This window comes from Uranotaenia lowii, chromosome 2, assembly GCF_029784155.1.
Source record: "Uranotaenia lowii strain MFRU-FL chromosome 2, ASM2978415v1, whole genome shotgun sequence".
NCBI lineage: Eukaryota > Metazoa > Arthropoda > Insecta > Diptera > Culicidae > Uranotaenia > Uranotaenia lowii.
Window position 1 is genome coordinate 329861122 of NC_073692.1, and position 19457 is coordinate 329880578.

General features: G+C 34.6%; 1 protein-coding gene across 5 annotated transcripts in view; it reads left to right on the plus strand.

Moving 5' to 3' along the window:
* The window catches only part of LOC129747392 (protein Teyrha-meyrha), a 109821-nt gene that overhangs the window by 67941 nt on the left and 22423 nt on the right, over positions 1-19457 (plus strand). For 4 of the 5 annotated variants that reach the window (XR_008737501.1, XM_055741588.1, XM_055741590.1 and 1 more), the window contains exon 4: positions 18106-18153. The exons of the other annotated variant lie outside the window; for it this stretch is intronic. Coding sequence is in view for 3 of the 4 variants with exons in the window: in XM_055741588.1 (XP_055597563.1) it covers positions 18106-18153 (48 nt within the window). In the remaining variant the exon portion in view is untranslated. The remainder of the gene's footprint in view (positions 1-18105; positions 18154-19457) is intronic. 5 annotated transcript variants of the gene reach the window in all.

A 19457-nucleotide genomic window follows, 5' to 3' on the forward strand; every position in this document is an offset into this window, starting at 1 on the left:
CACGCGTTCCGTTTGTAGCCAATCTACCTACTTGATACTCAGTTTAGATCCCTGCCTGTATTGAACGTCATTTTGGCTGGCATCCTGTCAGCGCCGCGGAGAGAGGCCTCGGCTAAGTTTCTTTCAAGTCTTCCCGGTCCAGCAAGACGCGTAGCCTTACAAGCGCATTCGCATGAATCGTTCTTTTTTCGCAATCTATTCAAGTCTAGCACAGTAGAGGGGGTATTCCCTGGAATGACGGGCAGTTGAAAGGGGATGAATGGCAGATTTTCACTTTTTTTTCTGCTTTTTGAGTGAAATAAGATTTTTTTTTCCGGTCTATTCATGCGGGGAAGAGGCGGCTGCCGGCTGGATTCGGGGATGAACGAGCGAGGGACGATTTTGTGTATCTATTTAATAAAAAGTTGTTGACTTTTTTTTATTGCCCTCTATCTTGTCTTTTTCCATCCTGGGTTGACATTTTCGCTCACTTATCCGGTGTCCTGCCTAGCTGGTGGTTGTTGTTGGTTTTAAGGATTAGTCCTGCTTTTAGAGACAATCTGAAACGATTTCGAATACCCTCGGTTTTAGGGTGGCCAGATCTTAATTTTAGAGCATCGATTCGTTTAATTAGTCAAATTTGATAGCTTCTTTCTCAAAGTTTCATAATTAGGTAGAAGTTGATTATAAAATGAAACTGGTTACTAATATGCGTTCTCATAACAAAATGCAAAACTATTACAAAATGTAATATAATATAGTATAATGTAATGTAATGTAATGTAATGTAATGTAATGTAATGTAATGTAATGTAATGTAATGTAATGTAATGTAATGTAATGTAATGTAATGTAATGTAATGTAATGTAATGTAATGTAATGTAATGTAATGTAATGTAATGTAATGTAATGTAATGTAATGTAATGTAATGTAATGTAATGTAATGTAATGTAATGTAAGATCTACTCTATGGACTATCAAAAAATCCCATTCAACTACAAGCTGGTAACCCTACCACAGAACATACTTTTCCGCGCTCCAGAACAAGGATGGCCCCGTCATCCCCGAGAAGATTCGACCGTTTAATCCTCTAAAGTCATTCACACTTCGTTATTTACGGTCCCGTTCCTGTTGCTGCCCCTAGCGCGGATTTTTACCGGTCTCGGTGACTGAATTCGATCAATTGAAATAAATTTCCAATGACAAGAGATTATAAAATTTGTCAGAAAATAGACAGATAAAATCACTGCTGCTCATACAGAGGCGACGATTGCGCTTCCTCAATAGACAAACCAATTCAAGAGAACAAAAAAAAGAAAGGATCAAAACCGCGAAAGGGGAACGACTCTGAGATTGAAATTTTATTTCATTTCCATCAAAGCATAAAGTTAATTTAATAAATCCTGGCTCCCGATCTATGGTAGCATTGCAGAGAAAAAGGTTGCTCACAAAGTGTTAACTCTCCCGGGGGATTTGGTCCTCGAGTTGGTGATTTTTGAGAAAAAAAATGTAAAAATGTATAAAAGTTGAAAGAAGAATAAGAAACCAACGGAACTGAGTTCACACATGGCTGCACTTGAGCTGTAAAACGGTTCGAGTGGATTGAAGCGAAGGCTGTTGGCAGTTGATTAAATTTGAAGATTTTAATCGGTTTTCGGGCAATTCGCATCCAAATCAAGTTCCAGCCTGGGATTTTTGGATGCGGTGATCAAGCGACTTTGCCGCGTTCTTCGTATTTATTTTTTTGCTGCCATTAGAAAATCAACTACTGGTTTTCGGTTGCGACTTCCCGAGCCAAACACCTGGAATGAATCTGGAAACTACCGATCTCGTAGTTGGGACTGTTTGAAAGAGTTCCTGGTCCCTGGGAGTTGATCCGAGAGTGGTGATGATGAAGAACGACAACGACGAGGACGCCGCGCCGCAGCTGTCCAAATTGGAGAAGATTAATTTCGATACGCCTTGTCAGCGCTGGAGATGACATGCTGTCGTAGTGAATCGGGAACTTGACTCCGCGCGCCCAAGATCCATGCGGTAGAATTGCTGGGTTATTGATAAACTTCGCTTGCCCAGCTACCCAGCTACTTGCATGTCAGTGGCTTTGGGCCGTGTCAGTTCACACTTTTGCGGTATTTTCAAAAGCCGTTTTGCTTCTGTGGGATTCGATGAAGTTTTAATCCTTTCTGGCAGAAATACGCGTGGAAGGTTTTTTTTTGTTTTTTGCTGATGGAGGACTGGGGCTGAGAAATAAAACAAGAATGATTCCAATGCAGATTTAAAGTACTGATCACAGTGAGAGCAAGGCTTTCTTCAAAACCATTTGAGGTCCTTCAGATCTTAAGGGGTATAGTATAAGTAATCAAAAGCTACTTGCGTGAAACACGCTGTACAGTTTCCAAATTGTGCGGTTTTCCATATATTTTTTGAAAATCGACGATTTTAGTTTAAACGAAAAATTTCAAAAGAATAATAAAAAATATATATCTGAAAATAAAAATTTATTTTCAGAATAGGTTTTCCGCTGATTCTGTTTGTGAATTCATCGGATTTCATTCTCGTTACCGTCGGGTCTTATGGTGAAATGTGAATAAATGCTCCGAAATAGCTAGGGCATAGGTCGGCAACCTGCGGCTCGCGAGCCGCATGCGGCTCTTTTGATGTAAAGCTGCGGCTCTTCACCTCACTGCGCTAATATTATATGTATTTTTGAGAAAAATATTTATAAAATCGTGCTGATGCGATAATTGAGTCTTGTGACCTGGCACACATATTTACATGGGTCCAGAAGTGAATTTTAAAAATTTATCTGCTGTAGGAACAAGCGTAAAGGACCAAATGGCAAAATAGAATTTGAAGCCTATATTTACTTTTATTTCCATTTTTATAGGGATCTAATGCATTAAAGTCATTTGTCCTCGACCAAATTTTGCAATTTTTTACGTTTCACTGTTTTTGAAGCATCAGCTTAGAGATAAAGATTTAATTAATCAACAACCGTGAATGCAAAGAAAACTGGTTTTGAAGCAACGAAAACTTAAATCAAATTATTTATTTTCAAAACCTGTGTTTTGAATCAATCGAACGCGAAAGACAGGAAACTATAAAGGAAAATCAAAAAAGTAGTTTTTAGGCAGCCTCTGCCTAACCCTCATCAAATTTTATATTTTAAACACTTGCAATAACGTTTTTGCCCTCAATGAAAATTGTTCAATGGAAATTTCCAAAATCGTCTTAGAATTGATCAACAATTTCGAAAAAAAACACAACTTTGACGCGTAACAACATAAATATTGGAAAACCCACCTCATCCTATCTAATTAATTTTAATTCAAAATGATAATTTTAATGTTTCTGTATAAAGATAACTCATAAGCATTCCAGATTGCCCGGATTTAACCGGACTTTCCAAGATTTAAAAAAAAATGGGAATGTCTGGACCGGTCCGGATGCCCGAATATCGAGGAAAAAGGCCCTGTTTTTGTTCCAGAATTTTTCACAATTTTCTAAATTCCAAAGTTTTTAACTTTTTTGAAATTGTGAATTAATTGTTATAAGAATTTCGTTTGTTCATTTTTAAACTTTTTTTTTTGCCTTTTAATGGAACATGCGTAGATTTTGGCTGGATTTTCCCGGATATTATTCGGTTTTGAATTTAAAATTTAGGAATCCAATGCCAAAATCTGGAATGCTCTGGAAATATCGGGTTAAAAAGTCAATAGATACCCAAAATTCAAATACAAAATACAAAATTAAGAATTGAGAATTTAAAATTAAAGTTTGGTAGCTTTTCATACTCGGATCAGCATTGAGAATGAATGAAAACATCAATTCTGAAAATCTATTTGAAAACAAAATCACAGGCTAAATATTTGTAATCATTAACAAAATTGACCTTTACACCTCGAAGCATTTTCTTTTATAATTATATCTAAAATCATCATCATTTTTTAAAGTAATCCTTTGAGTCTTTGAACATATTTTAAATATTAAGTGTGATGCCTGCAGCCAATATTTTTAAAAAGTACTGAAATGTTCAATGAAGTTTCCGTAACGGTCACATTTTTTAAAATTACGAATTAATCACCGTTGATTTGTTTTTATTAATTTTGGCTTTGAAACTTTGGAAGAATCCTTGAACTGATTTTGTCAGTTAAAATCACATTATTACAGATTTATACTGGTCGAACCACAAGTTTTTTTCCCCTATAATCTAAGCTTTAGCAAGCATTGCTGAATAATGTACAATGTGTTGAATTTCATTTTTCATTCAATGGGACGCACAATACTGAAAATCACATGTGGCATAAAATGAGATTTTGGGTTTCCAGAAGCATAAAATTTTGAAAACACGTTCATTTGATGTCCTTAATTTTGAAAATTCTGCCAGTTGTCAGAAGCATATTTTTTTTCGGTTTCGGCTACATAAATTTTAATTGAACTTTATCTCATACTTCTGGATTATGTAAAGGATTGGCTATTTGGAGGATGTTATTTAAAATTTCATAATTTTAGGAAAATATTTTCCATTTACTTTTTTTCAGCTTCTCTTTGCCGAAAAAATTATAAATATTCTGTTTATGTGGTTATGTTCAAATCATTCATGTTACGTCATGCAAAGTATTCATATAAGCTTTATATGGATTTGAAATTTTCTACACTCGATATTTGCCGCCAACGTATTTAAATTAATTTAACATCAAATTCAGAAGAAAACCCATGTACTTAATCGTAATCAGAAACAGATTAAAAAAAAAACAAGAGTTAGAAAAAAAAAACTTAGAGTTAGAGGGGTTTAGAAATATTTTTGTAAAACGAATGTTCATTGATTAAAAAACAAAAAGCATAAATCTTTAATGTGGCTCTTTAAAACTCTGAAGTTTTGAAAAATTGAAGTTTTTGGCTCTTTCAACTCAAAAGGTTGCCGACCACTGAGCTAGGGTATTGACCCACAACCCAAGCGACCGAAAGTCCCATAAAACTGGAAGGGAAAAAAGCTTACTCAGCCCCATCATTGATCTGAAGTACGTTCTATGCAGATCAAAATATAAGTTCTTATTGATACTTTCAAGTTCCTAAACAAGTCTTAAGGACCTTCCATTCAGCTTCATGTGGTCTTTTAATTCAGCTCCCAAAATTTCGTAAAATAAGCCAGAAATTCCCTCTCTATCTCAATTTTACCCTAGACATCAGTTTATATCACCTTCTCTTGAATATTTACTATGTTTGGTACATTCCAAACACGGCCATTTGCGATTTTACGAGCTTTGTTCAATTTTTTTTTTTTGAGAAAAACGAACACAAACACATAAAGGGTCTCAATGAAACTTGCTGTGTCCTCGAAGAGGAACTTAACTCTTAGCGTTCAACAAACTAAGCTAAAACAACAAACAGAAAGTGTACTATGTATGCCGTGACAAGGATTTGATCTCACGCCTGCTGGCTTAGAAAACTTGAAGGCTATCCTCTACGCCACGGGCCGCGGCTTTCTGCTTGATTGCTCCTTTCCTAAATTTCATACATATATCGCATCAGGATAGTCACTCAAGTAACCAAATTACTTATTGAAAAAAAAACCTTGCCCGGCTTGGGTGGATGAGAAAAACGTGGTCTACCACTCTTCTGAACATCGAAAAGTGAACACTAAATGCATGTATTAGTTGGAATGTATGGACGACTTTTAGGCATACTACCCGTCTTTGAAAAAAAATTCATCAAATTCTGATATGACGATTTTTGGGAAATTGAGTTTTAGTTTTTAAAATGCATTTTTCTCAGTGTAGGATTTAAAAAAAATACAATTTTTTTTTCTTAAAATTAAATCATTTTTTTCAAAACTCTCTCATGCAACATATTTGTGTAAGAATCGTAATTTTCGAGCTAAATATGTTGATAAAATTTTCGCCTGAAAAATTTTGCCATTTTCAAATGTTTGTCTAGTTCATTTTCAGCCACCGACCGTGGCCTAGAGGATATCGTTCAAGTCTTCTAAACCAGAGGTCATAAGATCGAGTCTCAGTCACAGCACACATCGTACTCTTTCTGTGAACTGGTGGTGTTTTAGTACAATGCTAGCCATTAAACCCTTGAAAGATGTACGCTTTAGTCTTAAGTAGAATTTATATCTCTTCAAAGAAACATGAAGTTTCACTGAGATATATGTGTGTGTTCGTATAAAAAAAAGCATTTTCTCAGTGTAGCTTTTTCGAATACTTTTTGCCAATATTATTTTTCTAAAAATTTAATCATTTTCCTAGAACTCTTCCGTAGACCAAATTTGTGTAGGAATTGTAATTTTGGAGCTATTCTCATAACAATTAGCCTGAAAAGTTTGGCCTTTTTCAAATATTGGTGTTCAGTCCGACGAGCGGACTGAGAAGAGAGCGAGAGGAGATGCACGGGAATGGAGCGCCAGCCAATCAGCGAGCAGCAGCCGACGCGAGAAAGGTATATACACGCGCGCTCCCGCGCGTTGGATCATCAGTCTTTTTTCAACTATCATCGCGGAAACATCAATCCAGCAGAGCAACCGGAGAGTAAGGAAAAGAAGGGCCAGCCAGCAGTGGCCTTCTCTAAGACCACCCGAGGAGAGGAAGCCGACGATACTCGTCGTAGTGTGAATTAGTGGAAATAGTCCGAGAAATAAAATCCAGAATGTTCCAGTACTAAAGTGTGTTGTTCCTCTGTGCTTCCTCCTCGCTTGCTTCCGATCCAATCGGCTCTTATCAGAGCCCCCCCCCCCCCCCTTCGAAGGGTTTAGTTTGGGATCACTGCAAGCTAGTGATCAACCGGCCTTGGCCTCCAGGCAGCCAGCCCGAGGACCTGCCTCCACTGGTGAGACAACCACCAAGGGTTGTCTAGAAGAGGCTCGTTCCCGCAGGGGGAGTGAGTCCCATCAGTGGTTGTTTTGCCAAGCGCCGCCCTACAGTCCAACGGCTTTTCATGGCCACAACAATTGGTCTAGATCTTTTTGGGAAAAACAAATAAACGATAGTTTTCTCAAAAAAGTAGATTAACATTTGAAAATTGCCAAACTTTTCAGGCCAATTTTTAATGAAAATATTTTGCTCTAAAATTACAATTCCTACACTAATGTGATCTCCGGAAGAGTTGTGCCTTAACATCGTGAAATTGTCAAAATTTCAAAATCGTCAAAATTGTCAAAATTGTCAAAATTGTCAAAATTGTCAAAATTGTCAAAATTGTCAAAATTGTCAAAATTGTCAAAATTGTCAAAATTGTCAAAATTGTCAAAATTGTCAAAATTGTCAAAATTGTCAAAATTGTCAAAATTGTCAAAATTGTCAAAATTGTCAAAATTGTCAAAATTGTCAAAATTGTCAAAATTGTCAAAATTGTCAAAATTGTCAAAATTGTCAAAATTGTCAAAATTGTCAAAATTGTCAAAATTGTCAAAATTGTCAAAATTGTCAAAATTGTCAAAATTGTCAAAATTGTCAAAATTGTCAAAATTGTCAAAATTGTCAAAATTGTCAAATTGTCTAAATTGTCTAAATTGTCTAAATTGTCTGAATTGTCAAAATTTTCAAAATTGTGAAAATTGTCCAAATTGTCCAAATTGTCAAAATTGTCAAAATTGTCAAAATTGTCAAAATTGTCAAATTTGTCAAAATTGTCAAAATGGTCATTTTGACAATCAGTCGCTTCCTGAACCGATGTTTGTGAGTTCGAGCCAAAGAGTAAACATTGAACAGTTGTACCGAAAAAGTCGCGAATGCCATAAAGATAGTAAAACGACTATAATAAACAAAAAAAAATCGTGAAAGCTCTACACACACAAAGTTTTATTCAATTCTGAGAGGGTCATGCCGGATACTGTGTAGAGTTGACGCGAAATCCGTCAATAAGTGACTTTTGGTTGCTTGGAAAAGCCATCTGAATACCAATTAAAAGCTATCAACACCATATTTGGGCTACGTCAGACGCAAACTGGAGCACTAATCTAGGATCTGTATTTGGCGTGAGATTAGATCTGCAAGTGTCTAATCTCTCCTCTAAACTTTTCTACAGCGCACCTTCGTCTACGATATCTTGACTAATGCCGTTGACTGCACGCAATTGCTCCAGAGATTGAACATTTCAATGCTGTTTCTCACTTGTTTGACTATCATATTACTAAATCAAAGTTTAAATGTGCAATCCGTGACGTCATCTAACTTAATTACTATGTAATTTAATTATAAGCTAATCTTAAGCAATCAGTCTGTATGACAATAGACAAAGACCTCAGAAATAAATAAATAACGAAAACAACATTTTTTAATTTAAAAAAAGAACTCATGATTATGTGTTATGAATGATTTGTAGGAGTTCCATCTTCCATCTTCCATAAATTAGAGTAATAATTGGGGACATTAAAAATATTAATTCATTTTATTTTGTAAACACAATTAAGTTAGTCTAACAAATAAAAAAAACCCTTGACTTGACAATTTCCTCTACGACAACATGCATCTAAATCCGGAGATGAAAAACTTGTTGACGTGATGTGTTGACGGCAAAAATGCTGCTACTAATTTGCACTCACGAAGAACGAAAGGCAAAAAGTTGACTGGCATCGCCAACACTCCTACTCCATGACATTGAGTTCTGCAGAAAGCAGAAAAAGAGAAACATCTTGATAATCTGTCGCTCCCGGGTATTTTTTTTTTCTTCTTACCGGAAAAAGGGCGCTGTCCAGCATCAACTTCTCGCTTTCTTGTCCCATCGACACGCTCTGTCAGTTAGTCTTACGTAGGACGCGTAAGTACATACATACAAAGTTGTCTGACCTGCAACGGCCAGGCCAAATGCAGTACCCGACGGACCGTGAAATGAGATCCGTATCCAATAAACTTTCATAAGTTGTTAAATGTGATTTCTATATTATTGAATTACATAGTTTGGGTTGCGATGCACTTGACGTTTTTCTCGGTTCGTGAGGGTTCGCATCGATTGGAGAAGACACATAACAATGAAAATGTGAAACCGGGATAAAACAAACATAAGTTATTTGAAATTAAAAGACATAACACAAAACTTCTTACACCCTTTTATGTGATCTTATTAGTTAAGAAATACTCTTTCCTTCTAAGGTAGCTTTAAAAAAACGCAATACTTTGTACTCATTCATCCATAAATCTGTACTCTTACCTCGTATGAATATCATAATCACGTCCCTGCACTGCTTAGTTGTAACATATTTCACGTTAATAAATACCGAAGCAATTCCTCCGTACAAATAGCTATTTACTCTACAGATTTGTTTAGTTGAGTTCCACTTAGCCGATCATTAGTTCAGATTTCTAGCAGCAAGTCCATATGGCATATTTCGGTCTCTCATTCAGTGAGCTTCGATGTAATGCGATCACAAAACACGTGGAAATTCGCCAGCCAACAAGTTTATAAAGGCATTCTGCCTAGAAACGCTACAGGCAATTAGCGGCATCACCAACATCTCAATCGTCGTCATCACTAGCTGGAAAAATCAGCTTCCCTAAAGCAGTGGGTCAATGATTGTGTCTCCAGTCTAGGCATCGGAAGCCAAGCTACACATATGTAGGCATCTAGTCAATGTGACACTCCGGCTGCAGGCTCACGAGAGAATAATTGTCGGCCATAAATTAGAGGAGATTATTATTTCGAGTAATTTATTTATTTGCCGATCGCATTTATCGTGTTATGATAGTGTGAGTGTGTGCGCGCTAGGCGCTAGAAAGAGTGAGCGGATTGGAAGTTTTTTATAACTGAAATAATACCTACTGGCTGAATGAGCAAATAATGTTCAGTGAATATTGAAAAAAAAACCTAGTTCATCAAATTCTGAAGGTTGTTTTATGATAAACCCTTCTCGTTATGCAAACTTGGAAAAAGAACATTGTTCAATCAAGCCATGATATGTAAACTTAAAATACATACCTATATATGTATAACAAATGAATGCATTGCAATGCAACAAACAAAAGTGATGCATCCTCGTGAAAAACTCGATATTTAAAATTGTGTTATCGTCTACGACATCCGATTCAGAACTTTCGTTCTTCGTTTGTTTTGAAGTAATTATTGTTTAGTTCCCTCTATGGAGTTTTCGAAACAGAGGATATTGAAGAAAGCTTCTATATGGGCGTGTTTTTTTTGTAAAGCGCATGTATGGATTTTTTTTATTTATGTATATGGTTTTCCGTCTCACGACATAATTTGAGGAACAATATTCCTCCATGTGATTGTGGATGAGGTACTTTGATAGATTCGGAAAGTTTTATCACTGATAATGACAGATATCATTTTAACTGATAATTTTACAGTCATGAACCTCAAAATGCGATTTCTATAGAATTTTGGACGATTCATGAGAACAACATCTTTTCCTTCCACAAATCAGTCAAATAATGTCCGGCAAAAGCAATAAGAAAAGAAACAATGAAATAAATGATTTATTTGTGTTTTAAAACCAAAATATCGCGATATTGTTTTGATTTTTTGTTTGAAATAGATTAACTGGTTGTTAAACATAAAATAGGATTTTTCTATGGAAACATTCGCCCAAAATTCTATAGAAATCGCATTCCTTGGTTCATGCCTGAAATATTGTACCTCGCGTAAATTTTGATCTCATCGATAGAATTTTTCAAAAACTTCAGACATGCTAGCTTTATATTTCAACAATCACTCTGCAAAATTTCAATAAATAATTTAGCGTAGTTTCTGAGATATTGCAGTTTGAATGGTAAAAGTCCAGAAAGTCCGATTTTCGTTGAACTGCTGTATCTCAGGTCACACAAATTCTAGAAAGCTCAACAAAATCGCAATTGTATTTGTTTTGCATATATTTTGATATTTTTGTAAGGCATATTTTGCTCTTAATTAAAAAACATTAATGTTTTGAGATAAAGTTGATTTTTTTAAATATAGAATCTAGTTGCAAAACTCGATAAACATTTTAGATTTTTAAACTTTAACTAGAGATTAAAACAAAATATCCACATAACTCCACCTTAATTTTATGTGGGACTAGCTGATTTACCCGGCCTGGCTAGGGTTCACATAAAATATAAATCAAAATGAGTCGATCGATTTTTCGAAATGTTGGAAGCTTTATATTGATCATTTTAAGAAATTTGGCCCATGTTCGATCCCATCAGTTTCGTAAGTTTTTTTTATTTATTTTACTAGCTAACCCGGTGTGCTCTGCTACACCTTTCAAAAACAAATGATATTTTCAAAAATCATTCCAATTTTTATGGTTTTGTTGGCATTATTTTGAATCAAATTATAACATAACTCATAAACAACCGCTATAAAATGAGAGCTGCAGCTTGAGTTTCGAATTGCAACACAAAGATGACTTAAACTAATTTTCTGAATCGCAATCTATAAATTTGTGTTAAAGATCTGATAATTTTAACTTGTTTTTTTAAGCTTCGTCCTGAAAAAAGGGGGTATCAAATTAATCATACGCAAACAATCTAACTTATAAAATATGGTTGTTTTCGCTTGATATGTTATGGATTTATGCTAAACTAATAAGAGAGCCCCCCCCCCCTTTCTTTACCTTCACCCCTTGCTGAATGGTGATCGTGATCTTTACTAATCATACCCATTTTTGTCCGTTCCCAAAAATCTTCTTATGTCAAATATAGTTTCATTGAATGATAAGTTGTTAAGCTTTATAACAAAATGTATATGGAGCCTCCCACATTCTTCCCCTTTCTACACTGTAAAGCGTAAAGGTCTATAACAATCTTAGAAACATGTCTTGTAAGCAAGTACCTTTCAATGCCACATTTGTTTCCATTTGTTGGGTTCGTTAGCATAAATTGAGAACTTATGCTAACAAAATTGAATTGGGCTCACTCCCTCCTACTATGTACCTACTCACTGAAAGGAGGATGGTGTGTCAGATAATCAAAGAATCATACCAAAGTGATTTTCCATGTTAAGTTTATCTCGGATTTTGTAAAAAAAAAGGTAAATGTAAGCCTCCTCTTCCCTTCCTTTATTCCCAATTCTATCAACTTACTGCAAGAAAGGAATTGTTTCACATAGAAAACATATTTTTCGTACTTAAATACATTTTGATGCCCAATTTGGTTTCATTTGGTTCATAAATTCCTGACTTTTTCAAAAATATGGTATGGAAGCCCCCCATTTCCCCTTTATATCTTTCGCTGAAAAAAGGTGGGGCTTCAATTTATAATAGAAACATTCTTCGTATCCAAATACCCTTTACATGCCAAATATGGTTCAATTTGCTCGATCAACTCTCCAGTTATACTGAAAATTGTATGGGATACCTCTCCACCCCCTTTTCATCCACCTCTTTGAAGGAGTGAGGGATACCAAAAAGTTATATTCTCGTACCCAAATATAGTTTTATGTCAAATTTGTTTCCATTTGTTTTTGTAGTTTTGAGTTATGCAGTAAAAATTGTGTAAAACTCTCCTCCCTCATTCCTTTCTCCCCGCTAGAAGAAGGAAGGTGTTTCAAACAATCATTAGAACATATCACATTCCCAAATACCCTTCCATGCCAAATTGGGTCCATTTGCTTAATTAGTTTTTGAGTTATGTAAAAAATTATAAAAGAGGCCCCCTCCCCCCTTTATATCTCCTTACTGGAAAGGTGGAAGGGTCTTGAAAAATCCTAGAAATATTTTTCGAATACAAATACCCTCCCATGCCAAATTTGGTTCCACTTGCTTTATAAGTTTTTGAGTTATGTAAAAAAATATGAAACAGGCCCCCTCCCACTTTCTATTGAAAAGAGGGAGGGGTCTCAAATAATCATTGAAATATTTTTTGTATCCAAATACCTTCCCGTACCAAGTTTGGTTCCAATATTTTAATAAGTTTTCGAGTTATATGAAAAATTGTAAGGTAGCCCCCCTCCACCCTTTCTATCACCCCACTGAGAGGAGGGAGGGGTACCTTATATTCATAGAAATATTTCTCGTTTCCAAATATCACCCCATGCCAAATATGTTACCATTTGCTTGATGGGTTCTCGAGTTATGCAGAAAATCGTCTTTTGTTTGGGAGGCCCCTACCCCCCTTCATGAGAGAGGGAGGGGTCTCAAACCATAATAGAAACCTTGCCCTGCCTCCAATAGCCCCACTTGCACGGTTTCATGCAAATCGGTTCAGTAGTTTCACGATCGGTTCCCGGATCACGAGCTAAATTGATATTGAATTGGATCTTCAGATTCAGTGTTCTCATAAATCCATTCATAAAACATCCTTATCATATTTTGAAACACTATCAACATATATTTTTGTGCTTTATTATATAAAGTATAACTTTCAAAACATGCTTCAATTACGGTTTTTAAAATATTCTTCTGATCATCCAATGACCAAAACATACAACTAATTTGCTGTTCGAAATTCTTGACAATCAATGGAACTTTAAATGAAAAAAAACGAAAACTTTAATGGTATTATTTTAAAGATATGGAAAAAAAATCAAAAATTTGAAATCACAAATAAAAGTGAAAAATAAGTAAATAAGAAGCATAAAGTGTTTTTTTTCTCGTGTTAAATTTGAATGAAGATTTTTGTTTTAAAAATGGTATTAATAACTGGTAGTTTAAGGAAAAAAAACCTAAACTTTCACCTTAATTTCTAAATATTTATCAGTATTTGAGAAATGGTTGAGAAATTCTCATCAAGCATAAAATATCAATGTTGACTTAATAAGAGAAGAGTTAAAAAAAGTGCTCAGTACCAGAGCGTTGTCATGTCAATCTGATTAAGTTCAATTTTATTTGTATTGTAATTTGTCTAAAATTACTCAATGAAAGTTTTCTAGAATGTAAGACATTTGGCAGCAATCTGTTAGAAAATTTAAATACAGAGAAATACTTATTGAACTATTGAAAATTTTTAAGTTCCTTCAGTAAAAAAAAAATCAAGAAAATATGAAAATAATAAGCTATTTTCAATACATTATGATTATTGAAAATTTTAGTAAGTTTCAGAGCCTACTTTTTAGAGGTTATTTAAAGAATTGAATCATTGTGCGTTCGCGTGAACTTTTTATCGTAAGATTAGTTAGGGGAAAGTCGGGTAAAACGGACACTTACAATATTTCGAAAATTACTATTTTAGCAAGAATCTAATGATGAGAATATGTTCGCCTTAGAGTATCAACACTTTCGAGACCCTTTGTTTATTTACATCAAGCAAATTCTCATAATAGTAAATAAAACAAACAAAAACTTTGAGTATTCATTATTTGATGTAATTTTCTCGCACCATAAAATAGTTCATAACTCGCCACATTTCCTTAAATTTCAAATGTTTTCAAAGCTGGTGAGTTCATTAGGCTTCTTCTTAACCGTCTGGAGAAAAATCAGCGAATTTCGTTTGAAGGGCTTTAGCAACAAACGATTTGACCAAAAAGTTGCTAAGGCGGGTAAGACGGAAACCTTAATGCAGGGTAAAACGGACACATACGTTTCTCCAAGTATTTCAATTTTTTCATCGGTTTGATCCTCCATCTGTCTTCAAAAGACCTGTAAATAAAAAAAAAAAACTCCATCTAAAACAGGCCATAAACTGTTAAAAACGGGATTTCCGGTAAAGATAGCACTTATAAAATACGGAATTCCTAAAACCACAATGTTTCGCTTCTGGACTTAGACCAATTGATTTCATTTTGATTGTAAAACATTCTCAAATACTTAACTCACAAAAGTATGTGTTTCTAAAACAATTTTTCCGGCATTCCACGGCAATTTTTCCACGGAGTGCCCATTTTACGGAATCAAAGATCGTTTTTTCACATATCCGAAATTGTTTCGAACATCGGAATCTGAGTTAAAAACCAAATTTTTATTCAAGGTTTAGAATTCAGATTCAGAACTAATATAGCAAAATTCAGCTCAGCTTTCAGATTAAGCTCATAAATTAGTTCAACAAGCAAAAGAAAATATAAAGATGAATATTTTGAGGAGCAATTTTAACCGCAGGAGATCGCATGCACGATTTAGTGTGAATTCTATTTCAAAATTACAATTTTTTAATCAATGGCCATTTGTATATACAAATTAGCTGGAATTCAAAAATATCAAGAAGAATTTGAGATCAGTTTACAAGATTTGTTAATAAAAGAAAATCAGATTTTTATTTTAAATATATTATCCACCCACAAGATTTAAATTATAGAATTTTTTGAAAAAAAAGGCAGATAATGAAACATGTAATTTTGACGTTTAAAAGTTCTTCAAGGATTTCCATATTTTTTTGTGTTTTGTATGTAATATTATAACTATCTACAAACATGTTTCAGTTTTTCAAGATCCCAATTTCAAATCTTAATCTGTAATTTAGTTTGAAATTTGAACCTCAATATTTTGAACTCTTACTTTTCAAATTTTGATTTGTTTTCATCGATGGTTAAAATTTTTGTTTTATGATTTTGGCTGAATCAGTTTATTTTATTGCAGCAAAGTATAAGTTTTTTTTTTTCAAACAGAAATTGAAGGCTTTCTAAAGAAACTTTTCACGTGAGCTTTCATTACGTCGTATGAAACATCTTAAGAATTCACAGAAAACTGCTGCAAAAGTTATCAAAACAACTTAAAAGTTTGTATTTCACATATAGAATATGTTTTCCAGGCTACAAATGTTCTAAATGGAAAGAAATCACGACTAATTTATGTCAGTTTTTGTATTTTTTTTTTCGTAATAAAACTGATTTTTTTACATTTTATTTCATTCGACATAATGAAATCTCACGCGAGACTTATTCTATGCTCAAATCAATAGTTTAATTCAAGATTCTAGAGCATATTCTCAGATTTCAATAAAACCATCGATGAAAAAACAACAAATTTCCTATTTTATTACTAAAGGCTTAATTGTACAAATAAACAAATGTAGGTTCTTAAATACGTCCTTTAAACTTTAAAATAATTAGCTACATATGTACATTTTTTTAAATAAAAAAATGTACAAATGTAGCTATTTTTTTTGTTTTATTTTTTTTTAAGACAAAAAAAATAAAAATGTAGCTAATTATATTAAAGCTTTAAGGACGTATTTTCAAAGCTACTATTTAATACGAAAAACTATTTACTAATTAATAATGAAATAGTATTTTTAAAAAACATGTTAATAAAAAAACAACCATTCGACTAAAAGTCATATGGTAAATCGTTTAAGGATTCCTAGAGGATCTAACGGTGAACTAAAATTTGAATAAAAGTGAAGTTGATTTGATTTCACGAAGTTAGAAATGTGAGAGGATTTAATATGCGAAAATTTCAATGGAAGACGTAATAAAAAAAGAGAGCAAATAAACAGGCCTGACTTCGTTTCTAGAAGCTGCCAACCAGTTAAATATACAAAATACGGTGGTCAAATCGTGCGCATAATATATGAACCGCAAGTGGGGAGATATTTAAAAAAAATCTAATGGATAGCAAAAGCGGGCTCTTTAGCGGGCCTCGGGCAGGATTTCAGCCAGAAACTTTTCGTTGCAAAGTCTCGTCTGTATTTTCCGAAGTTAAACGAGGAGATTAAATTGATGTCTAGTATGTACTTGAGGAGGCTGATGATTGTGGAAGCTGCAAATCAATCTACATATGTTTCATAAAGATTGACACGATAAATGGATCAAATATACAACGTAGACTGCCTCCAAATGAGATCGTTTAACCCGCATAGGACTTCAATAGATCTCACAAAGTTTAAATTCCTATTTTTTGTCGGATCTGGACTTGTGCCATTACGCAAAAACTGTGGTGGAGTGATAGAAAGTCAAATATGTTGTTTTTCTGCCTAAGGAAGACAATCAACTAAATTTGTCATAACTTCTACTAAATTTAAAATTTTGAGAAATTTTAAAAACTGAAATCTTCGGGAAAGAAAACGTTCTCAACAATAAGCATGAATTGGAAAAAAGAAGGTTCATTATATGCATTATAGATGGCTCGAGCGGTGCCCTAAAACAGAAGTCGAAAAACTTCTTCGCTATTTAAAATTACACAAAATTTCCAGCTGGAACACAATAAATCGATGATGGTATCGGATTTGGCTGACCAAATGAATTTTTTCCCCTAGATTTTGCTTAGGTTTGTATGAGTTTCTCTTTTTTTTATCTACATTTGAAGTAAAAATTACTAGAACTTCAAAAAAAATCGATACTGTTATGATTTGATATCTTATACATATGTATGATATCTATTATTTCTTCAGTTGAATGTGTATAAATTTTTAGCACCAGCTAGTGAAGCAACTTGAGGTGTTTGAAAACATCCATCAAACTCCTGAGGTAATAATTTGTCATATGTATAGGATTCTAGGGAAACTTCTTGTTCCTTTGAAGAAATTCTTTGACATTTATGTTAACAACACTAGTTACTTAACAGTTGACTTTCACCAAATTGGACGACAAATCTGTTAGATCACACAAAGTACTTCAAAAAATTTAAGTAGTTCAAGCAAAGCAACGATTAGTGGAGTTTATAGAAGGATCCATTACATGACTCGAATCTTTATCTTTTAATCAATTTTAATATTATGATCCCATTCAATAAAGATGGTTATTTATGCTAATTTAAAATAATTGATTGTATATGTTCTTAAAAGGTAAGAAGTATGAAATGTTATGATGATTTTATAAATTTCAATTAGTTTAATGGCTGAATTCAAAACAATCCGTTTTATGCTTCCGAAATCAATGTTCATTCGGAACTAACTTTTCATTCATATTTTTTTAACAATTTCAACAGAAATGTCTTTCAATTTGATCTCAACAGTCCTAAAAATGTGTATTCCGTCTGAAAATTTTCCACATTTCTTGCATATTTTTTATTTACAAAACCACCTTATTGAAAACTGTTGGCATTATCTACGTCGAAGGTTGATATTGTTGTTCAATCTCGGTTGGGGAAGACCAATTATCATAACTTTAACGATTTAAGACATTTTCCTAAGATTTTACGCTCATCTGATGGTTACATGTGTATTCTGTACATTTGAACAATATCAAGGAAACAATATCTTTCCCAGTAGTTTAAGCAGTTTTCTTAAGCAAAAACTACCCAAATGACAATTTAAAATTAGCAGCAAAAAGCCATTCTCAGAAAATTCATGCTCGACTTTTGCTTCTGTTACCATTTTAGGTAGATGCCTAAAAATGCTGCTCGATTCCCACAACTTTATGTTACAAGGTAAATATTGTTTTTTTCACCGAAAGCACATGCACACATATGCTTTCGAAAACACTTCCCATAAATTGTTCTATTCCAACTAAATAGTAGTAGCTAGAAACCGTGCAGCAAATACATCTTCATGAACAGCTGGGACAAGCTTCGGTCCTCTTTTTTATTAGTTGGTATTTCTGTAACCCACCCACATCCAGTTCAGCTGAGAACCGGAACAAGTTGCGACTCTGTTTGTCAGTGTGACGAAACAATAAATGTTTCGACAAACCACTAACTTGTGCGATCCGGAGAGAGTTCTGTGTGTACTTTCATAAATCACATTTATTGCCAAAATCTCTCGGCCACAAACCGCAAACACCCCATGAAGTGGCCGATTGAGGTAGTGGGATGGGAAAGAGAAAGGACTTGAAAATTCCGAATTCCGGCAACCAAACCAACAAACTGGGGCCCAGGCGCAAAAGTTTCAATTCATTCGGAAAAATAACCCTTTCACACCCCTCGGGCATTTTCCTCTCCTTGGGTGGGTGAATGGACGACACATCACAAGTGAGCCGAGAGATTAAGGCCAGGGACTCGGAACACGTCCGAAAAAAAAGTTTATTACTTTTTCGGCCTATTGCTTCACAGAGCAATGGAGTTCCCCCCGAATTGCCAGCTCGTAATCCGGTGCACGGGCAATTGCCTCCGTGAAGCGACGAACCGGAAGAACCTTGCCATGAAGCGATTACGTCTCATCTCTTTTTTTTTTATTCCAACTTCCACTAAACTAGACCATTCAAAAGTTGAAAGTTGCAGTTCAGAAAAAAAAATCCCATTTAACGCTCTCATCGCATCACTTTCGATTCAATTTAAAGTCCCAAAGTGGAACCTTCAACCCCTGCTGGCCCGGTCGATGTCCTTCTCGGAGATCCGAGAAGCAAAAAAGCATACCACTTCACATTTTGACCATCCCCGGAACAAGGGACAAAATTCAATAACGCCTCTTGGTGGGAGAGGGTGATTTTTTCCACCATGTAGGTAGGCAGCTTGCAAAAGTTTAGTTTCCGGGGTGAAAGAAGAAAAAAAGACATCTTTACCAGATTTTTCCTTCTTCTCAACAATCTTAGACATAGGCTGGGGAAGATTACTCTTTCCCTCAGAACAGGAAACAGGAGATCACAGGACAAAGTTGATGCTCGACTTAAGTTGTAATATCCTTTTTCTTCGGTACAATTTTTTCTCACTTCTGCGAAGATGCAACATCCTACTGATGACGCGCTCACCTCCTCCGGGGGTGAAAATTGTTATTATTTTTGCCGACGGTGTTTTGC